Source organism: Pezoporus flaviventris, unplaced genomic scaffold (genome assembly GCF_033815535.1).
Source record: "Pezoporus flaviventris isolate CSIRO_AGI_PZ_B2104156 unplaced genomic scaffold, CSIRO_AGI_Pfla_v1 ptg000002l, whole genome shotgun sequence".
NCBI lineage: Eukaryota > Metazoa > Chordata > Aves > Psittaciformes > Psittacidae > Pezoporus > Pezoporus flaviventris.
The window spans coordinates 26,539,020-26,562,795 of record NW_026892550.1 but is presented as its reverse complement, the minus strand read 5'-3'; the positions used below and the strand labels follow the sequence as shown (position 1 = coordinate 26,562,795).

General features: G+C 40.7%; 2 protein-coding genes across 6 annotated transcripts in view; both read right to left on the bottom strand.

Moving 5' to 3' along the window:
- The window catches only part of CRACD (capping protein inhibiting regulator of actin dynamics), a 127,132-nt gene extending 110,815 nt beyond the window's left edge, over positions 1–16,317 (bottom strand). Inside the window, exon 1 of one of the 3 annotated variants that reach the window (XM_061472917.1) lies at positions 16,182–16,317. The gene's annotated coding sequence lies outside the window, so the exon portion shown is untranslated. Of the gene's footprint in view, positions 1–15,529; positions 15,628–15,887; positions 16,032–16,181 lie in introns of those variants that run through there. The other 2 variants (XM_061472907.1, XM_061472923.1) reach the window with 2 other exon arrangements.
- A 6,309-nt stretch (positions 16,318–22,626) lies between these two features.
- Positions 22,627–23,776, bottom strand: part of CEP135 (centrosomal protein 135) — a 38,087-nt gene continuing 36,937 nt past the window's right edge. For all 3 annotated transcript variants that reach the window (XM_061472943.1, XM_061472933.1, XM_061472962.1), the window contains one exon: positions 22,627–23,221. In XM_061472943.1, coding sequence (XP_061328927.1) covers positions 23,200–23,221 — 22 coding nt within the window. In that variant the 3' untranslated portion in view covers positions 22,627–23,199. The remainder of the gene's footprint in view (positions 23,222–23,776) is intronic.

Below are 23,776 nucleotides of genomic sequence, written 5' to 3'. Positions count from 1 at the left end.
TGACAATAACTGGAATGACAGTGATGCTGTATTCAACTGTGCGTAGTTAAAACCAGACATAAATGTAGGAAGAATAAGCACAGAGCAAAAAAAATCTGTTGCTTTCAGGAAAATGGGGGGAGAATCTGAATAGGTACAGCCTACTTGATTTTTTAATTAGGTTTATTAACCTTAGCAGAAAAGGGTTTTATGTGTTACAAAAGAAAAAAGCTGTAGAAAAAAAAGAAACAGAGATACCTAAACAGACGTAAATATATATATATTAATTTTACAAGACACAGTAATAGTTTAGGTCATCAGGAAACTGGTCACAAAAAGCAATGCTGACTAGTGCCTTTGGTAAATAGGTCTATTATACATTATCCTGACAATTATCTGAGATTATTAATGCCTGTGTCTTAAATAGCCTATGTTGACCAAAGAATGCCCTTCATGATATCAAAAAAGCGTGTCAAGGACTCGTTGTAAATGGCTTTATGATCAGGAAATCTGTCATGGTATGTGAAATATTAAAATGCAAAGTTAGTATCCCCTTAACAGATATTAGAATTCATACAGAAAAAATATTATTCTCTATATTCTACATTATTTTATACACATATTCTATGCATAGATTTTTCTCTATTCTAATGTCTGCCTAGCAGACATGCCTACATGTCTAGCAGACATTAGAAGTTATAGAGAGAAAAATGTTTCCTAAAGCAAAAAAATTCTTCTCCACTAAACTGTTATCTAATATAATGTACTAGAGTTAGAAACTTCAAATTGCTATACCACGTATTAGCCTACAAACCATTTCTTGTTATAATATTGAAAAGCCATAGCAGCAGTGTATTAAGTATGGTATTAATGAATTAAGTAATAGTTGAGCCAGAATACAGGCACTAGATAGATAATCAGTCAGAGCTGGATTTGCCTTAAGCACTAAATATACTTTATTACACCATCCAAAGTGTTTTTATATGAAGAAAAAAAAAAGAGCAAATAACCTATATAGTGAGAACACTTCATTTTTTTACCATGAACCAGTTTTGCATTCCCCCTTTAGATGTGTTTTTTATGCAAAAGAAAGAAAAAGTACCCACTTTGTAAACAGATGTCTATTTTCATTGGCCTTGATCCTTACTGTCTGCTGTGAGGTGCAGGGCTTATTTATACACTAAAGCACTGGGAAAAACCCAAGTTTCACAGAGTCAGTCCCAGTGTTTCCCCCATTAGAAAAATGGTTTGGTTTTAGATCAACCAGTCTCCCTAGGCATAGAATAGATGTACACATCAACAATACAAAGTACTAATGAAGAAGTTTGTATGGCAGAATTAATGACTTTTGATGAGCATTAGTTCTTTAAATATTTAGAAAATAAATAATATTTTGCAAGGCAAATGGGGGACTGTTATTTGACTGCCGCTAAACAAAAAAATAGTCATAATGTTGAACATTATGACACTGGAATCCCAGGAAAGATGCAAAATGTTACTGCAGTTTGTAGAAGATAAGACCACAAATACTATTTTTTGAGACAAGCCTATGCCGAATAAGATCAGATTATACTAAAGGTAAGAGAATGAAGAGGTACGTATTGCACATTAGAAAAATCTTCAGCATTGCCTCATCAGAAAAAGGAAAAGAGAAATCAGGCACAAGTTACAAGAATAGCAGCAACTCAGAGAAAGAATGAAAGCACCATGGTCAGTCAGGTGGAGACAACATTATGTGGCTGACAAGAAAGCAAATGTATGTGCAGCTCAGTGCTGCTGCTTCTTGTATTTTTTCATAAACTTAACAGAGCATTTTACAGGGAGGATAAAACCTGCTGATCTGTGGAGCCATCCCAGCAGTGGCATTCCCTCATACTCAGCAGGGCTTTACTGCCTTTTTATCAGATGGTTTGTCAGGGAACTGGGCCAGCAGCTGCTTGTGCCAGGACCTACACAAAGAAGAATGTATACCATACTTTATATACTTCATATAGGATTTTTTCCACTTCAGTGTGAAAGCCATCATGACATTTATTGCTGGCTGCATGCATTTTGCTCAAGCGTAAAATAAAGATATTTTTATCAGGAGGATCCAGGTTCAGCAGCACAGACCAAGAGGTTGCCTTGAGAATCACCTGAAGCTGGAAAATTCTATTTAAAAGCCCAGTCTCAAAGCCTGCACGCTGCTTTCTCCCCAGCCTGACCACACACATCAATTTCCTATGGCTAGCAATTGCACTGAGAAGCCCACATACTTCTCCCTTCATGGGAAGCAGCGACAGAACGTCTGAAATATATAACGTCTTTCTTGTACATCGCCTTGTACAGTGAGGTTGTCCTCCCTGTTTTTTAAACCTATTATCCAGCTGCAAGTTCATTTATTTACTTTTGGTATTATTTTAGCATAGCTACCGAGCAGACTTCCAGGTCTTGATGAAATATAAAAAAAAACAATAAAAAATATCTAGGAGCCAGATCTCTACCCAATTGCAGAATGCCCCCGAAACCAGGTTCACAAGACACTTCATGAGTTAAACTGAAGGCTGCAGTTCTGCCACCATCACCCATGTCTAGGATCCATACATGCAAGCTGTTGTACTTGACACCAGTATCAGCTCTGATAGGTGATATATGCAAAATTAACTAAGGAATACTAAAACACTGGCAGACGTAATTACCAGGGAGAAAAAAAATCATTGCAGTGCTTATGAGACATTCAAACTTCTTTAGAAAAGGGTGAAAGGGTCAAAATGGAAGCTGGAAAGTGATACTCAACTAAGGAACTGGCTACTCTGACTCTTCCTGTATCCATAAATTTAGCAGTATTCTGCAAAATTCCTATGACTTGAACATCCTTCCTGGCAATGTCACTGACAGTGGATGACAATAGCGTTTTGCTTTCCTAAAGCTAGAAATTGCCATAAGTCATTAATTTCTCTACTAAAATCCAAGAGATCACAAAGCCAGAAAATGCAGGCCATGAACACATAGATTCACCGCATTGCTATTTCAGCACAGGGGATCTCTGATAGTGTTTAACAGAATATCAAGGGTAAGCATCACTGGAATGTTTTTGAAAGGCAACCTTTGAATTGCAAAAGAAGAAAAGAGTTCACTTTCTTCAGTTACCAACTGCAGAAGGTGTCAGCACACGGTATAATCAGTCTGTATTTTTCTGATTTAAATCACCCAATGAGAAGTCTGAAATCAGCCACTGACCATTTCATTACTCACATTTTTATTTAGTTTAATTATTGACATTTGACTGCTTAATCATTAAAATTTGATAACTCATTATTACAAGGAGTTTTTTTCTTCAACTTTAAAAGATAGTTTGGAAAAAAAGCCCAAGCTGCCTCTTTTCTGCTGATTGAGACCAACAATGCATGGTCCTACAAATGTAATTAACAGGGCTTAAATAAATCACAGCTGCAGTCAGGAAAAGGCATAAAACAGAAATCCAGGTGACCTCTTTGCTTGTAGATTGACAGGTTAACAAAAACTGCTGGGCTTAAACACACAGGAGAGAACTGAAACTTTTAAATGATAAGAGAACAATGGGTAACTGCAATTAATTGCTGAGAAGTGCAAAGCTGGCACCGCAGTCCCCAAGGGTGCAAAGAGTGGAGGCAGTATTCAGCACGAGCTCTATCCATAGAGCACTGAGACCAAAAGCAAACATAGAAAGCAGCATACACGAAGGTCACCAGATAACAATTTGAATGATTAAACACTGCTAGACACCTTCCTGGCACAAGTCCCAAAGCAAGGTTATCTTGTCAGCATTTGCAGGTCTACTTGTGACAGTACAGCTACCTGTTTCTCTTAAATTCTGGCACCAGCAAGGTTCCCCACTGGACCAAACCTCAGACGTGAGACCACTGATGGCCTTCCAGAAACAGCAATAAATGCATGCACAAAAGAGTAACTCAGCTCCCCAGGTGTTGAGCTGACCCCACCACCTCACTTTTGTCACAGAAACACATCCTCCTTTTGCCTCTTTGCGCAAGCAAATGTGGCACAGCCCATGCAAGCACCAGTGACCATATAATGAAACCTTGCATGTACTGCCTCTGTTTCCCACCTGGTGAGTATCTCTCCCTGTCGAAATCCCCTTTTCCAGCACTAAAAGTCTGGGGTGGCAGAGCAGAGAGGTAGCTTTTAAGCAGTTGCTGTAAGGCTGATACTTGCACAGGGTCTGCAGAGCTAGGGTTAGGCAGGCTAATGCTGGCCCATGGAATCACAGTCTGTGGAGCCCTTTCCCTAACATATTATCCAGGATAATATTAATTGTTTATTACATTCTATTTTGTTAGACAGAGCCTTGGGTGACATGGTCTAGCATGAGGTGTCCCTGCCTATGGCAGGGGGGTTGAAACTGGATGATCTTAAGGTCCTTTCCAATTCTTACCATTCTATGACTTAACAATACACTCCTGTATTTATATATACACAGTATTTTAATAAATGCATTCTTATAATAATTTCATAGGTCCTAATAATTAGAACCACAAGTGTAGACTTTACATTTGGAAAAATACTATTAGTGCTAGAACTCTGTATTTGTATCTTTGTTGGGTATAAAAAGAACAAGCAAAAAAACCCCGCAGGATTCTTTGGGGGATGGGGATTGTTTGTTCATTTGGAAGAGAGGATAGAAGGGACTTACTTAAACTGATTTACTAAATGGCAAAAGTTAAGAGTTTCCTAGGGTGTTTCCCATATTATACCCATTTTCCTTCTGATTCATTTCTGTGGATGAAACAAATGCATAGTCTGAAAGTGCTGAACTTACAATGTTCTAATGCTTTAAATTAGGAACTCAGTATTATATCCTAAATTACACAGTCCTGCCAAGCTGCAGTCAATATTAAAACAAGCCTTGTCAATAGTTTTCTTGGAATATTTTTTGCTTTGCTTACTAGAAAACAAGGCTGAGAGTTGGGTTTTGCTATAAGAAATACTTTTTCTTTTGGAATCTAATCCAATTTCCTTCAAATTCAATTAGGGTTATCTAAAATATTAAATAAAAAATATTTTAAAATTCAGTTTTTCTGAAAATCCCAGACGTGTCAGTTTTAGGTATTTAGAACATCAGCTGGCTCTCAAAAATAAAAACTTTCATATTTTGGCTAAATGATTCCGAGACCTGAGGCTTTCGTGGCCCGAGTGAAGAAAATGCATGAGAGTAAAGTGAATTACAGACAACAGCTATAAACAGCAGGAGACATCTGTTTGACAGCCTCTGATTGACCAAAACTGCACAAATTTATCCAATGATAAACAAATGCATATGATATTGCACCCAAAACATTACTTAAAAATATTATTATTCATGAGATAAATACTAACAGGTTAGAGAATAGAAACACTGAAGCTGACTTAATGGGCAGTTAGGCAACATTTTTCTTCTTGTTTAGAAACAAAGGCTTGATTTGCCAGAGTAGTTGTGCTCTGCTCTGAAGACCAAATGATTCACTTCCTCACAAACCCAGTCAATATTGTAACATCAGTATGCTTCATGCAGGCTGTAGCAGTGCAGGTCTAGCTGCAGTTCTACAGTATATAAATATTTATAACCTACATATATCTGTGTCTATGTAGAAGATACATAAAATTATGTTAATTAGCATAGCTGTGCAACTGAAGTAGGGGCAGGCTTAAGAATGACACTTTCTAGCAGCCACACAGCATGGAAAGACTTAATGGTGCTACTAACGCAGGGAACTTGCATTAGTATTTTGCATGAGGCAAAAGTAATGAATTGAAATTTTTAAGAGCCACACAATAAAAGACCATAATCAACAGCAGAGTCTGATACAATCTGTAAAGAACTGAGGCGAGGATGGTGAGGCACTGGGACAGGTTACCCTGAGAAGTTGTGGCTGCTCCATCCCTGGCAGTGTTCAAGGCCAGGCTGGACAGGGTCTACTGGAAGGCGTCCCTGCCCATGTCAGGGGGTTAGAACTAGATGAGCTTTAAGGTCCCTTCCAAAGCAAATCGTTCCATGATTCTATGAACTGACTGCATATATGTAATAGAAAATCACTGCTTGGGCTTTTGTGGATTTACTGTTGGACACTTGGACTCCACTGTGCATTGCAGGATAATGTTACACTTGCCACATACAATGAATATCTGCAAAAAGACATATGCATGACAAATTCAATATGCAGCTCAGTTGTGTGGCTGGGCAAAACTCAGCAAGTTTGGTCCCTGGAAGAAGTGGGCTTAGACCTCTGTGGTCAGTTGTGCCCTGTGTCATGGGAAAGTAGAAATACCAAAGGGTGTAAAACTCAGAGACACGAAGGTTCCCAAGGGTAAAAGTGGCATGTGAGACAGACTTGTCTCTGGGACAAAGAAACCTTAATGGGAAGCGCCAGCACTGCAGTGGACCCTGGAAGCAAGGAGTAAGTTTTCATCACTGGCAAAAGTACAGCCGCACATGAAATGATGGAAAGAACAGTGTCACTAATTCCGGGTTCCCAATTTAAAGTATCTATGCTTTCTTTTTTTTGTGACTACTTAATGCTATGTAGTTATTCACACATTTAAAACATAACTGTCGTCTGCAGTCAGTTGTAATGTTAAGCAATTTTATTAACTGGATTTAATTAAAATTAATTAAAATCAGTTAAACTCCTAACTGAGGCACTACAAACAGAAGAACACGTGAACAGGTTAGTTAAAGTGAAGTAGAGGTACATGGAGATGGAAAGTCACTTACCAAGAACTGAAGTTTCTTCAAGGTATATAGTTTTCCATGCACAGTCACATACTCAGTGTACATATGTAAACAAACTCTTCAGTAAAAAAATCCTCTGACTCCAACATAACCCATAGGAAGCACACTCATTATCCCTGTGTGTCTCCACGGAAAAACAAGACTGACTTTAAAATCTCAGTTCCAAAATCAGTTCTTAAAATACTCTCCTACTCATGGTCCCTTGGCTTGAAGTGATTCAGATCATCTGCTGCACCAAGCAGGCCCTGCGAGACAAAAGTTACTGTCTAATGATCTGGTGCTGGATGAACAATACCAAGTCTCAATAATTTATTGACAAAAGAAGAGGGTAAAGAATAAAAAGGCCTTCCCACCAAAATATTGGAGGGGACTTCCCACAATCAAAAACAGAGTTCAAATCTGACTGCAAAATTGTGATCGGCCTGCCTCCAGGAGTCTTTCCAAGTCATGACAGTACAAAGCCACATGTAACACTTGCATATTTGTGTATATTGCAAGGACCACCTTAGTATGCAGTCATGTTCACATAAGCACAGACTCCTGTCTTATCCAGTGCTGACAAAATGTCAAGTGTAAGCAGAGTAAGCAGTAGACCTATCTGCAGGTCAGCTGCCAATTGTCAGATCTAGGACAATACTTGCAAAGCCTGGCTTGCAGTGCACAATTAAAGGAGATGTTTCTCATATTCAGTATGACAGCCAAAGAACAAAGTGCCAAAGCTAGAGTGAGCTGCAGGAGCAATCCTCCTGCCCAGGAGAACTGCCCTTCACTGACCAGTCTCTGCAGTAAGGATGAAGAGCCATCCCAAGCACCTGAAAATGGACAACTATTGTCACAAGAAGAGAATCTGAGAGCAGCCTAGAGCTGAAATGGCATTACCCCATACTGGCTTTGGATATGGACTACAGCAAATCAAAAGTGACTTCCCAAACCAGTCAAACTGCAATTAGTAAATAAGCACCCTGCAGATTAAATGACGCAAAATGCAGCTCAACAGCTAATGCCACTGTTACCATTCTGTTTGGCAAATAAAAGCATCTGGCGTCCTATCAAGAGTCACAAATGGTTCTTCATCATCTCTTTTGCTCTGACGGTGTAGAATGGTTCCATGAAAACAGTGGGGATGAGAAAAAATGACTTGAGTGACCCTTCTGGCTTACAGGGCATCTGCCTCTTACTGACACAGCCCCTGAAGAGTGCCAGGAAAGGTGAGCTTTAACACAGTGGGAATCCATCCTTTAACTGTTAGAAAGGGTGTTCCAGCAGGCAGGCATTGAAGGGGATGTAATCCCAGGCCACACGGAGCCTTTCTGAAGAAACATTTGTGTGTTTCAAAGCTTACCTACTTTTTGTTTGCTCCATCTTATCTGAGGAAACACAATCACCCGAAGCATGGAGTTTGTCAAATATCAGGTGTTGGTATCAGGATACAAGACCCCAGTAACTCGTGACAGTGTTCAGCAGGCTGTGGGGGTGGTTCAAAGATTAATCGATTTGCCAGGAAAAACAGGGGGTTTTAGTACAACCCACCCTTGTGCTGTCAACAGGGGATGTTGGAACAGGGTGGCTGGGAAGAACATCAAAACCCACATGAACAAGCTGAGGGTTCCTGTTCTTCCTCAGAACATGAGTTCTGCATGAACCAATGACTGCCAAAGCTTCTGGGCTGAGAGCAGTATGGCACCATTCATCATTATAGTCCCCAGATGGACCAGCGTAGGCTACTGCAAAATATCTACCAAGCTGGGAACAGGATCCTGAATGAACAAGAAGAATCAGCCTCATTTTTTTTTCTTAGCAATTTACGTAATCTGATAATTCTGTAAAGTCCAAGATTTCTCCTCAAGAAAGGTATGAAAAAGTGCCTTATTATGAAAAGTGCCTTATTTGACACCAGAAGCAGAAATGGGAAACAAAAGCTCTTATCTTTCGATCTTCCTGGCATAAAGGGCCATGTCATTTGCAAAGGCTGGGGAAGTACTAACGCCCAGAACACACTGGGCTAGGTGGGAATTAGGACCTGATCTTTTATGCACATCTGTGCTGGTTTGGGCTGGGGCAGAGGTGATTTTATTCATAAAGCTGAGGGAAGAATCATAGAATCATAGGATCAGCTAGGTTGGAAAAGATCTTCAAGATCATCAAGACCAACCATTACCCCAGGACTGCCAAGGAGGAGGAAGTGGGGGACATTCAGAGTGGAGGTGTTTGTCTTCACATGTAACCATTACACATGATGGAGCCCTGCTGTTCTGGAGATGGCTGAACAATTGCTTGAGATGGGAAGTGGTGAATGAATTCCTTGTTTTGCTGTGCTTGTGTGTGCGGCTTTTCCTTTCCCTCTTAAACTGTCTTCATCTCAACCCACAGGATTTCTCACTTTTACCCTTTTGATTCTCTCCCCATCCCACTGGGAGGAGTGAGTGAGCGGCTGAGTGGGGCTCAGTTCCTGGACAGGGTTGAACCACATCGCTATTAGCAACTAAAGAAAAAAAAAAAACAAGTGTTTTTGAAAGTCAGGATTGCAATAGCAAGTCTTAATTAGCTTGTGGTGCCTTTAGCTAAGCTTTTCATTTGTGTACATGGAAAATGTTTTAGTTAAGCCACCTTCTGCCTCAATTTCCTCAGGTATCTTCCTGCTTCTGCAGAATATACCACAGAAGCCAGAGACCACGGCTTCCTTCAGTACAGAGCTGTGACTGACACTGAGGGCAGATCCACTCTGCACTCAGTAAAGCTTAGGTTATGAAAGAGAAAGAAAATTCAGTAATATCATTAAAGATTGAGTTAAAATAAATACGCACAAAGAGTCTAAATCTTTACAAGGGAACTTTCATTCTGGCACTTCCTTTCTTTTCACTTGCAAACTTGGCAATCCCCTTTGTCAAAAGGAAAAGCCAAAAAAAAAGGTGATGTGTTTCTGGGCATCCTGATCTAGTTCAAGCTGTCTGTGCTCATTGCAGGGAGCTGGACTAGATGACCTCTGAAGCTCTCCTCCAACCCAACTATTCTATGATTCTATTCTATGAAAAAAAGAAAAAGGAAAGATTGAATGATGATCCTTTTGCATCTACATCTTTTATTCTGTACACCCAACCAGGAACAATATGGTGCAGCATGGTCCTTAAGACCCCCATGCTGATCTCTTTTATCAGTAACAAGTGGTCATTCTCCCCTTGGAAAGACCAAGAAATCACATACAATGCGTCTCCCACACATGAATGCTAAGCCATTACCATGGGCTCTCAGCTAAGGTTTAAGAATACCATATTATCTTCAGAAGAAAGACCGCCATTTTCCTCCAACTTTTAATTACTTCTGTCCCATAGTCTAAAACGTGAATTTCCCAATCATGTGATTCCATCTCCCTTGGCTCTTTGTCATCTTCTCCCTACTTTTGCAAATCCCAGTTTGCACTTGTCAAGACTTCTGCTATATTGGCAATCTCTGCCAGCAATCTGACTTCTATACCTACTACCTTACTCCATACCCTACTCTTCACCAAGTCCCAGTCATCTGCCTCAAAGTTTTATCTCCCCTTCACCGTTCTCCATGTTCCTTGTTCATGTTCTGTCCTAATCATTACATTGTCCAGTTTCTTGTTTAATCTGTATCCATGCTCTTCAATCCTCCTCTTTCCTATGTTACTTGGATCTCAGGTTCCTCTCATCAAACCTGGCCCTTTGATCCCACACACTTCCTGCCCAAGTACCAGCAGAGGAACCACTAAGAAAGAAGAGAGGAGTGGATGTCAGATTTTGAACAACAGAATACAGGGAAAGCTCTGAAACTCTCCATTCACTCACCTGCTCTCTTTGGAGGCATAAAAGGTCAAATGCAAGCAATCCTGCCAGCCACAGCATTTGTTGAGGGGAAAACAACCTGGTCGACATCAGGGAGCATAGATGTTGTGGATGCATAAGGCTAAAAGAAACCTCAAATGGTAGTCTGTTCCACCATACTGCTCCAGAAAGAATTCAACTATATTTATGTCGTTCCTGACTAATATTCAAACAACTTTTAAGGATGTTATAATCTTGAAAATCCCAATTCAATGGTCTATTCCATTGCTGCAGTTTCACTAATGCTGAACCCATTACATATCATCTGGTTGAGCACAGGCATGGAGAGCATTGCTTCACACCAACTTTGTGACATTTGCAAGTTATCATGTCTTTTCAGCCTGACACCCTGCTTTCATTGGAGCCGGAACAATTGCAGACCTTTCAACCTTCCTCCAGAGGCAGTATTTTTTAACTATTTCATTGTTTTCATTCCTCTCCTCTGGATTCTCTCCAGTTCATCCATGACCTTATTGAAGTCTGAACCCCAGCTGGATGTGGTGTTACTGCTGAGAAGGTCTATTGCATGGAGTGGAAGTACCAATACTCTTGTCTTCCGTGCTGGTTTTGTCTTTATAGCAGAAACCCTGAAGTAATCTACCATAAACAACTTCTCTTCTAAAGAATTGCAACCAAATCCATTCCTTATACAGTTGATAACTGAAATATCTTTGTCCTGTTGTATACATTAATTTTAATTCCACCTCCAGTACATTCACAGTACCTCTCCATTTAGATGTCAACTGCAGCTGCAGCAAGCACCCCTGAGGCCACTGTTGAAAATACTCTGTAGTACTGGTTGCTGGATAAACGTGTATCATGATATCTCTCATTTTATTTCCACAGTTTTCACAGGTGAATGTGCAAAATCTACAATATTCTGAAGATGCGAGACAGAAAATTTGGGCAGGCTTTTATGAAGGCAGTAAAACCGCAGATCTTTAACAAGAGGACACTGCGTTAGCAGGATCTGAAGCCTTGGTACAAACTGGATTGACAATACTGTTTCCAAAAGGTCTTAGGATTTCGATTATTTTTTTTTTTTTAACAAGGCTAATTCTTCATCATTTAGCTGAATTATAATAAGAATTAGCCTGAGTCATAAAGACATGTGACAGATGACAACCTACATGGTTAAAACTTGGCAAAGTTGTAAGCAACAGACAAGAGGTTTTACAGTGGGGAAGGCAGTTCAGCTCTGTCGGCAGCCACTCAACCCAGCTCTATCACATGTGTGCCAACAGATACCCACAGACACTATGGATTCACATGGGTTTCTATCCCCATTTTTCTATTCTTGGCCAAAATGTTCACTGTGATTATAGCTTTTTGGGTTTTTTTCTCCATGCTAGAGAGTTTCAAACATGGGTTTATTAAAGGCCACAGGGAAAGACAGCATGTTACTTTGAAGAAAATCAACTTTCTTTGAAGAGCAACATGAAAGGCAGTATCTTGTATGGTTCAGTTTCCTTTAGCCCTTTCTGTCACACTTTCTCCCCATTTCAACTTAACAATAAACATAATCTCTTCCATGCAGCATCCTCCTACAGAGTATCAACACAAGTCACCAGACTGAGCTGCTTGATGAAGCTGCCCCAGTCTGACTGCTGACTTTCAAAGCATGCCAAGTAACGAAAAAGACGTTCAAGCAGGTCAGCAAAGGTGCACAGCATTTTATGCACCCAAACACTGAAGTCCAAGGAAAGCTTTTACTTATTTGGATCATTTTCATATTTTTTTAAGGCAATAAAAGTGAAGAAAATAAATTTTGCAGATGTGTTATTATTAAAATCATAAGTTTAACCTTTTCAAAGCATCATTGGGATGTGCAGTTTTGACTTACCTGATTTGACTATATGTGTTGGTTCTCACAAATGAAGGTAGTTAACAGAGAAGTCAGTTACCCTTACTTCAATACATCATTCAGTCCAATAAACTAAAATCAGCTGAATATGACAGTATTTTCTTAAATGGGCTTGTTGGAGGCTGTAATTTAACATACAGCATGCATATATGAAAGAGAAACAGAGCTAATAAAAGCAACCAACAGAGCAGCTTAAAGATTCATTGATGTAGTTCATACTTTTATAGTAGCATCTGAATCATCTTCACTTAATGTATGGAGCAACCGCCACATAAGCCACTTCCCCAGGATACCATGCAGCAAGATCTGTACATTTTTCTTCCCACCAAACATAGCTAACAAACCCCTGTGATTCAGCCCATGTGACACACTGGCTATTGAATAGTATTAATTGTTACAAGTTACTTTCATTTCTTTTTGTAAGACTGCATCAATAGAAGTATAAATGCTGAATGTAAAGTAAGGTTAAATCCTATAGGCTTCTGACAAAGTATATTTTAGTTCTTAAACAAAGAAATCATGTGATATGGAATGTGAAGGATCAAAAGGAGTGAAGTGATAGAAAACAATAAACACAATATCTACACAACAACTTGTTGTTTCCTCAAGACAGGACTCTCAGTGTCTCCATGGAAGCAAACACACATTTTAGTCATCATTAATTGATTTAAATAATAGATTAAAAAAAAAAAAAGGAATTTGGCCTTTCCAGTGGAAGCACTAATGTAACTAAAGAGAACACTGTGACTTCAGGTTGCCTCCTGTCACATTATTCAAAACAAATGAATCCTATTCTAACGTGCACTTGATTGATAAAACTTTATTAAATCTTGTTCAAATACACGGGATCAATGACAACATATAGGTGTTTAGAGCATCTCAGCACTTACATCTGCTGATGGAAGCTATTATGCAACTACATTGCCCTGAGTCTGTTGACTCTAAGGAAATCGACTGTACTTTTCTAACATGCCAGTAGTAGGCTTATCCACATTTGCTGTAACTCTCTTGTTTGGGCCTTTATGGATAAAGGCTGTGCATTGATTTTGTGCAGGGAAAGAAAAGAAAAAATTCCTCCTAACAACCCTAGTCAGCAATTTTCAAATATGAATAATTCAGAATACAAAATAATATGTCTTTTTCTCCTCTTGGCTTGTGAGGAAACGAGTCAAACCAGCTATTTAAGCTTACACTGCCTCTATAAAAATTCTCTTTATGTTCAATTTCATTGCAAAACAACCACCAAATACATTCATACTCATAAGCTCATCACCACATTTCAGTCAACACTTATTATGCCATGTATTTCTTATTTAAAAACAGCTTACCTGACATATCTACAGTAGGAATATATTGAAATAACCCTAAGCTACATTATTCATTCATATATATATCAATTTTCAGTGACTGAGATACGTGGTAAAACAGTATTTGGAGTGATGACGAGGCAAAGCAGAAGAAACCATGGAAGTTATTCTTATTGCTGTAATCAGACATGTGAAACTAAAAAAGCTGGTTGTCAGTACACAATTAAAATAAAATATTACTGCCAATATAACAGTCCCTTTTAAAAGTAAATATATTTTGATTAAGTTTTTCAGAAACTGGAAGTTAAACAAAAAGGGTATTACCTAATGTATTACCAGTTCACCACTGCCACTACCTGCATAACCTCACAACAGACCAAAACAAGACCTATGAAGAACAAACTCAGGAAAAAAAAAGAAAGAAGAAACTCAACATCTCAGCACAGAACACAGCAAGATGTTCAGACTTTACACCAACTGTGCTTGCCACCGAAATGTGTTTGCAAATTGTTTGCACTTTTAAAAATCCCATTATATAGCATATAGGGAAAAATAACCATTGTTCATAAGCAATTCTCTCTAAAATGCAGGATTGCCCACGTGGATGTTTGAAAAGGATCCCTAATTTTTTAACAGGATGCTCTGAGATAGATTTTCCTATTGGAGGAATAAGACCCAATAACCACCCGCAGCAGTCTCTTTGCAAGTGCCATATTTATGAATAAAGATCTCAAGGTAATTCTTGTAGTTATCATTAAACCAGGACATAAATAAATATACAAAACACTTTCCTATGAAGCCTGGATACACTTCACAGTGTTACATTCAAGCTCGTCGTTGCAAAGAAATATTCAAAACTAAACGCAGCCTCTAATGCGATAAATTGGTAGCAGCCAGGGAAGAGCTGGAGTTGTCAATTTGGCAAGTTCCTGACCTGGATTCAAACCACAGAATGCAAGTTGTATGCAGAACTGCTAGCTACTGCCTGCATTAAAACATATCAATGCCTTTGTTAAAGAAACTCACAATAACATCTTTGGCCAATGATTAGTGTTTTGATATAGTTGAAAGACCTAATTGTCTATGCAAAGTGCAATTAGAACTGCTTCAGCACTGGGAATTTCTTGAACATGCACTGCCAAATGTGAAATAAAAGTCAGTTCTGACTCTAATTTATTATCTTTAATATGTTAAATACAGGACCTGCTATGTTACTGCTGTCAGGTAGCTTAAATAGCTCGGGCTCTAAGGAAAGAGATCTTGTACAATTGCTGTACACCTATTTAGGTAAGTACAGAAAATCCATTTAGGAATACAATAAACTATATTATCTACATATCTATTAGTGACAGAGTATCTGTTATTAGGCCTTGTGGCTACAAATGACTCTTCCCTTCCTCAATGCCCCCATCCCCCAGCAGCAGATCACTTTCAGTGCCATTATTGTCAGGCATATTAAATTTTCAGGACACACAGTTGTGGTTTCCAGGTCTCTCTTTACCCCTTGATCTGTGTTTTTGACCGGGCGTTTTTACACTTAAGATGACAGAGCAGAGGCACAATAACGTTTTACGTACTACAACTACAAAGAAGCAGATTTGTCATTGATTCATGGCAACACCCGCAAAATTAATTGAAAAAAACCCCAAACCTTCATTCATCAAAATTCTCTTAATGACACGGAAAAGATTCGTGTTAGACACAGTTCTGTCTCTAGATCAGACATTTTCTAACCGAACACATTGTGCCAGACAACAATTTCCCACGCAAAACGATATTACCTCTGGCTTACCTGCTCCGGTTCTTAAGGAAAGGGTGAGAAAGAGGCGATGTACCGCTGCCTTTCAGCCGTGAAAAGCAGCAGATTTCCTAGCTCATCGCAAAGGGGTGCTGCCTTACGGGAGCTTAAACAAAGCAACGCTGCTCTGGAGCGGCATCGTGTGAAACCAAGACATCTTTCTGACAGCTCCTGCTTTCCAGCAAAGCTGAAAGAACACAGGACGCCCTGGGGAAACGCTAACAAAGGGAAAAAGGGGAAGAACGGGAAAGAACCAGCCCAGCCGTTGAACTCCCGAGCACCAGTAAGGCAGCACCTTCAGAAGGTCTCCCGCACGCCCGCTCACACCCCTCCCCGAACAAAGGCAGCTCACCGCGGCAGGTAGCAGCTCCCGGGGGTTGCCGGCTGCCCGCCCGCCCCGCCGCGGCCGCTGTGGCCCGGCGGAACGCCACATGTAGCGATGGATGTGCTCGCAAAGCGGCGGCACATCGGCAGGGCCCCGCACCGCGCCGCCGGCCAGCGCCCGGCGAAGCGCTGCCGCCGCACGGGCGGAGAGGCGGGAGGGGGCGTGCGGAGCTCCGCGGGAGCGGCGGGCTGGCTCCTTCCACTGCCAGCACCGCAGCCACCTCTGCCCGCGGCGGGGCGGGGCACGGGCTCAGGGCCCTACCTGCGCTCCGTCTCCCCGCTGCCAGAAGGGACGAGCCGGCTGCTGCTGCTTCTGCTGGCGGTGTCGGTGCCGCCGCCCAGCCCGTCGGATGCCGCCCCCACGGCGGCCGCCCCATGGCACTGCCGCTGTCGCTCACGGGCGCCCCGCAGCGCCGCGACCCAGCCCCAGCCTCTTCCCGAGTCCCTCCACTCTCGACCCAGCGGTGGTGGGCTCCTTTTGTTGGGAGCGAAGGGGTAAAGCTGGATTTATCCGGATTCACGGGGATCCCGCTGGTCTTGGCACCGTTTAGCGCCTTCGCTGCCCACCGCGCTGTTCGGGCAGAGGAGACCCGCAGCTCTGGATGCACCCGGGCTCCGAACCCGACTTTGTTCTCATCTCACTGCAAGACCAATGCCTGAATTCAGCACCTGGCTAGCCCTATAATCAGGAAAACACTTACCCCCTTCATTTACTAAATTACGGAACTACAAGGAACAAAACAAACTGTTCCCCAACAGCCTCCCATCTTTCCCATGTCCTTAAATCCAGCAGGTGAATGGGTTAGTGACCAGCAGGTTGAAGGATGTGACCCTGCCCCTCTACCCTGCTCTTGTGAGACCCCACTTGCAGTACTGTGTGCAGTTCTGGTGTCCTCAACATAAAAAGGACATGGAACTGTTGGAACAAGTCCAGAGAAGGGCCACGAGGATGATCAGGGGACTGGAGCACCTCCCGTGTGAAGACAGGCTGAGGAAGTTGGAGCTGTTCAGCCTGGAGAAGAGAAGGCTGCGTGGAGACCTCATAGCAGCCTTCCAGTATCTGAAGGGGGGCTACAGGGATGCTGGAGAGGGACTCTTCATTAGGGACTGTAGTGACAGGACAAGGGGTAATGGGTTAAAACTTAAACAGGGGAAGTTTAGATTGGATATAAGAAGGAAATTCTTTCCTGTTAGGGTGGTGAGGCACTGGAATGGGTTGCCCAGGGAGGTTGTGAATGCTCCATCCCTGGCAGTGTTCGAGGCCAGGTTGGACAGAGCCTTGAGTGAGATGGTTTAGTGTGAGGTGTCCCAGCCCATGGCAGGGGGGTTGGAACTTGATGATCTTAAGGTCCTTTCCAACCCAAACCATTCTATGATTTTATGATTCTATAATCTGGTACTTGTATCAGCAATTCTAGGGCTCTTCCAATTCACTTTTCTATGTCAAGATTTTACCCGTACCAGCCACTGCTTTGCCAAATTTCCCAAGGAGAACTCAGTAAAATCAGATGATACACTTAGTTCTATCCACACTCTGCTGCTTTTTGAACCAGAACTAATTGTGATTTGTGATCTTCCACTGCTGAGAAAGATAATATGTTTTGCTAGCCCAGTCTCCTGGTTCAGATGCTCCCTAGATGAAAAGGTTTTGGGGATCCAGCTTTGGATCCTGCCTGCTCCCTATCTCTTTGCCCCAGTCAGCAGCAGTCCTTATGGTATTCTTAAAATGATCTGGGTCTCACAGGAAACTAGCATGCATGCTGGGTCAGACTAAAAAGCCATCTTACATTCTTATGACTGTGTACAGAACTGGACATTTTAAAGGAAGAATGTAAGTCTAGGCAGGTATTTACTGATACTCTCCACCCCTTAGTGATTTGCAACTCAGTGAATTCCTGGGGCAGAAGTGATATTTGTGCAAAAAGCCAGTTATGTGCCTCTGGGATAAATAGTAATTTCCAGAAATCACTTTTTCTCCTGCAGCATTCTAGTGATGATCAGTCGCACGAGTCATGAGAGGTGCAGCCCATTCCCTTTTCAGTCCCCTCACAACTAAAGCCAGTACCCAGCGTGCAGATAACTCTGAAATGAAGCTCATGCACCAGATCCAGACTTAGATGGTTGATAAGTATATTGCTATCTTTACATTAGTAATTACATATATGTGTATCTATACCCAAAATGTAGGGATATAAATCACCTCAAATATGAGAGCTGATTTTTGCAGCACTCCTCTTGACAGATTCTGGGCTTGCGCTGCTATCACAGCACTTGCACATTTCTAGGCAGCAGAGTGGTACAGATAAAAAACTTCAAAAGCAGCCACCAGAAGAGGTGAATCCAGTCATTGCTTTCAGATCAGTCAAATTACTCAAAGACACCAGACCTCTCTTGACAGAGGTTGATCTTTTCACTTTCGTGGAGAGGAAAATGAGCTAAAATGAGATTTATTTATTTTTTTCTTCATAACTGACAATTTCTGGAAAGCGATGCAGTCACAAACCTCAGGAGCCAAGTGAGCCAAGTGAGGCTTCAGGAATATGCGGCTTTATTAGAAATCCTTTCACTTCGAGTTTATTCGGGGTATCGAGAATGTCTGTGGAGAAACACGAAGCTGTTAAGCCTGTGCCACGGTCGCTAAAAAAGGCACGGTTCCACTAGGTGGCACAAGTACACCACTTAAAAGCAAGGAGAAGGCGAGGGATGCCCAGCTCCTGCCCAGCATTTTTAGTTCTGCATTTATGCAAAGCAAAGGGGTACAGATATAGATGGCACATACAGCCACAGTCCAGTAACCCACACTTCCCAAATAAAACCAAGTTCAGATTACCAACGTGTTCCTTTGGATTTAGAGGCTCAATGAAAATCTCCCTGAAGAGCAGTATCTTCTGCAGACCTTCACTTACGGCTCACTAACCATGCTGCAACTTGTCACTGTGTTCTCATTCAGGAAAACACTGCTGCCCCTGCTCAGCAGTATTAAAACTGAAGAGATACAGCCACTGACACTCATTTTCCCCATTTTATTCCATTTACCATCACACCATTCTAGTTAGTTTAAGCAGACAGGCTAATTCCTGCACCACCACCTTGAAATGGTAAAGGACAACCCCCCAAAAACCTGGTAGAGCAGCTCTGCTCAGATGATGTTGAGCAAGCAGCACACACAGGCGCTATAGGCAACTATCATGTGATAAGTTCCAAAACTCACCATCTACCCAAGCTCTAATGTAGATAAATCTAAAGTTGAGATAAAACAATGCAAAACAATTATTTTTATACTCATAAAAATGTGTGAGAGGTAACATCCCAGCCTGCCACAAGATAGATTGGGGTGGGTTTTTTTTTGCCTTTGCAGCTAAACCACAGCTGGTAACACTGCAGTGTTCCAGCTATTGCTGAACAGTGCCTGCACAGCACCAAGGCTTTCCCTCTCCCCCCATTTACAGCAGCTTCAGCTCTAGGAATTGATTCTGTTACAGTGTCGTGGTTTAAACCCAGTCAGGCAACTCGTTCACTCACTCCCCCCCTTCTTTCCCTCCCTCTACTCCGAGAGGGACAGAGAGGAGAATCGAAAAGAATGCAACTCCCACGGGCTGAGATAAGAACAGTTTAGTAAACTAAGGTATAACAAAAATCACTGCTGCTACCACCAATAATAACAATGATAAAGGAAATAACAAGGGAAGAGAATACAACACCTCACCACCAGCCGACCGATAACTCACCCCACCCCACCAGACCAAGCACCAACCAATACCTCCTCCAACCCCGCAGTCTCCCAGCCCTTCCGGCTAACTCCCAGTTACATCCTGGGCATGACGTGCTGTGGTATGGAATACCTCTTCGGCTAGCTTGGGTCAGGTGTCCTGTCTCTGCTTCCTCCTGGCTTTCCTTCCTCCCTGGCAGAGCATGAGGCTCACAAAGTCCTTGGCCAAACCAAAACATCATTGTTATCAGCTCTGTTCCCAAGCCGAAAGTCAAAACACTGCACTGCACCAGCTACCAAGAAGGAGAAAAAATGACTGCTACTGCTGAACCCAGGACATGCAGCTACTTCCTTCATGTCCGAGGATGAAATGAAACTGCAACATCTGTATACATGTTTTGTAGAGAAACAGCTCCTTTGCTATTTTTATAATGTTATTTCCCCTTACCCCCAACTGCAGACAACAGAAAACAGACTACTTGAGTATTCTGACTTTTCCCCACAGTTTAGTGTCTGTTCCACTCTGCTTTCAACTCACCCCAGCTGAGGGCTAAAACAGGCTGTGATGCTTCCCTGGGCTTTTGATCTTCCGGAAGGTGAGGACAGCACCTCTTGGGGGGGAGTCCAAGAGAGTCATGCTTATATCCCAACTCACATAAGGCTCGTTTCTTACATGACACATAGGGTCATGTGTGAAAGAGATTCAAATCTTCCACAAATTTGTGCTTGTTTTGTACTTCATGGAATGACATATTCGATTTCAAAGCAAAGTTGTGTAAGTATTACTTGCATTGTAGTTGCTTACGAAAAAGTATATAAATAATAGTAAGAGAAGGTAAAATGACAGCTTTACTATAGTGTGAATATCACTAAGGTTTTAGTTTCAGAAAGCTGCACAGGCTTTGGTCACTGAAGTAATACCAGTTTTATTATACCACCTGTCCTCAAATCCACTACTTCTTCATAATTGATATTCATGTACAAATTACCAGTAACTGAATTAAAACTACAGTTTTAATTGTAATGTCAAAATATACATTTTTATAAGATGAAATACAGTAATTTCAATAAAATGGAGCACGTGTTTTGTTTTTAAAAATTCAGATTCCAGTCGTAAAGAGTTTACATACAAAATAAGATATTTTAAAGTCACGACTGAAGATGCTGAGAGCAGAACATGAGTTCTTTTCTCATTCTTAATGAACTGCTTCATCCTGAATAATTAGCATCAGTGGAAACTGCTGACTTAGTTACAAACAGTATTGATACGTAAGTAACATTTAGAGATGACGCTTTCCCCATTCCTGCAACTGGGATATGAGAGACCTTAAAGGTAAAAAGTGTGAGGTACACCCCTGTCAAATACATGATTCCTTCCAATAGCTCAGAAGCTTGATGAAGTACAAGTACTTTCAGGTACTTCTGAATGGTGTTATAAGTTGGTTTTAATTAGTAAAATTTAATACATATAGGAACATACTAAATAACAAAAATGACAAGATACAATATTGGAAAAATTAAATATATAGCTTGCAACAGCAATTATTTACCTATGAATATACAATATAATATTGCCAGTCAACACACTAGTATTTATAATTTCTAACTGTAACAATCTTACTGCAAAATAGACAAAATCTAAAAAAAAAAAAAATATATATACACACACACGTGTATATATATATATTTTCCCCATCATTTAATATGCTGCTTACACCTTAGAAATGCTTGTAATATTAGCTGGTAATCACAGTTTTTCATTCAACACTATGCAACTGTTGGCCAGTGCAAGGATGTAGAAGACATGCTCCCGCTTCTCATTCTCTGCATGATACCTATGAACATAACATGCCATGTCAACCTGAATGGTTTATAATTATTAGAAAACTATATGTTCCTGAATAGAATGATGCAATTATCTGCATCATAAGATTGTGGTTGCTAATTGCATTTTACATCATAGTCTAAATCTGAAATGCTCCTTTCCTCAATAATGCCACTATTTTAAACATAGTTCTCATTGCATTTACCTAATAGATGTGTAGTAACATAAAGGCCTATGTGACCTCTCCAACAGCTTGAATTTAACTGTGTAGGGTTTCAGGTTTTATTCTGATCTTTACAACCAAAATTTGAAAAATATCTCCAGATAGATACAATTGAAAAAAATAGTTTATAGTATTTAAAGGAGTTCAATACATCTTAAAAACCAGTATTTTTCTCTTCATTTTTTATTCAATATTGGTGTCGTGCCCTTGGCCTCTGGAGGTAACTCCTGTCAAGTGCAAAGGAAAAGTATCCCTTCAAGAAAGAAAATTAACTCTGCTGAAACCAGGACAATTGGGGTAATGTTTAAGATGCAATTTCACACAAAGATTAAACAAAAGGAGATAAGTAGTGTGGTGGTTTAAACCCAGTCAGGCAACTTGTTCACTCACTCCCCCCCTTCTTTCCCTCCCTCTACTCCTGGAGGGACAGAGAGGAGAATCGAAAAGAATGCAGCCCCCACGGGTTGAGATAAGAACAGTTTAGTAACTAAGGTATAACACTGCTGCTACCACCAATAATAACAATGATAAAGGAAATAACAAGGGAAGAGAATACAACACCTCATCACCAGCCGACTGATAACTCGCCCCACCCCACCCAACCAAGCACCGACCCATACCTCCTCCAACCCCACAGTGCCCTAGCCCTTCTGGGTAACTCTCAGTTACATCCTGGGCATGACGTGCTGTGGTATGGAATACTTCTTTGGTCAGTTTGGGTCAGGTGGCCTGTCTTTGCTTCCTCCTGGCTACCCTCCTCCCTGGCAGAGCATGAGGCTCAGAAAGTCCTTGGCCAGACCAAACATTTGAGCAGTAAATAAAAACATTGGTGCTATCAGCACCATTCCCAGGCCGAAAGTCAAAACACAGCACTGCATCAGCTACTAAGAAGGAGAAAAAATGACTGCTACTGCTAAACCCAGGACAGTAGTTATTAAATGACAAAAACATTAAGAAAAATTAATATATTTTTTATTAAGAAAAGGTACAGTAAACAAAATACATTCAAAATAGATCACCAATACTTTTAAATACCATGAAGAATGCACACAGAATACACTTGTTAAATGCCCAAATACAGGAAATTATCATGAGTAAAAAACATATACTGGCTCAGCATTTTTAGGACAATCATGTATGTTATTCTATGTTAGCTCACACTAAAATAAAAAACTTCTGCAACTGTGTGAGATAAGCCAACAGATACAGAATAGGAAAGTGAAAACAAAAGATTGTCATATCAAGCACTCATTTCCTTCTCATAATTACCATGTTCGCAAAATAGTAACAGAGCTTAGCCAGCCTTGACACAAAACCTGTCAAACCAGTAAAAAACAGTCAGTCCAGTCAGTTGGGAAAGCAGAATTTTGCAAAGTTGATTACTTCACTGGTGTCTCAGAAATTTCAAAGGTAATTACTGATTTGAAGAAAACAGAGGTAGAATATGTGTCAGCCTTCATACTTTAAACAAAATAAGACAAAGCCCCAGTGACAAGGTAATGCTTCAGTTGCTCAAGCACTGCTTACTCCTTGAAGCTCACATTTCTGGCAGAGAAAGACAAAATTTCAAAATAAAGCTATCACATTAGTTAGATTTAGCCTCTTCACATTTCCTTCTGATGTTCAGAAATATCAACTATTAGTATATTATCTAAAACTGTACGTTCAGTTCATTGACTCATTGATCAAATTCTTAACTAAGTACATGGGAGACAAGAAGGAAAAGATTTCTTGAGAAAATTAAATTAGATAAGAGACAAACAGTTGTAATGCTACAGAACAGTTACTACAGAGTACACATTACTGTGGTAAGCTCACAGGAAGAAATAAGTAGGGTGAAAGACAGTGATAATACTACTGAGATCATTCTAATTTAATAATCCATTGATAGGTTTAAAAGGCAAAATAGTACAAAAGTCAAACTGCATATAAATTATGCTGTTAAAAACAACTTTAAAATATATACTTCATGAAAATGAGTTATTTTCTGACAAGATATAGTACAGAACTGTCATTGTTAAAAATAAGTGTGCAAGCAGGATAAAAATAGTTCTCTACATGGCATCATTCTTCAAGTACAGCAACTGGACTACCTTTATT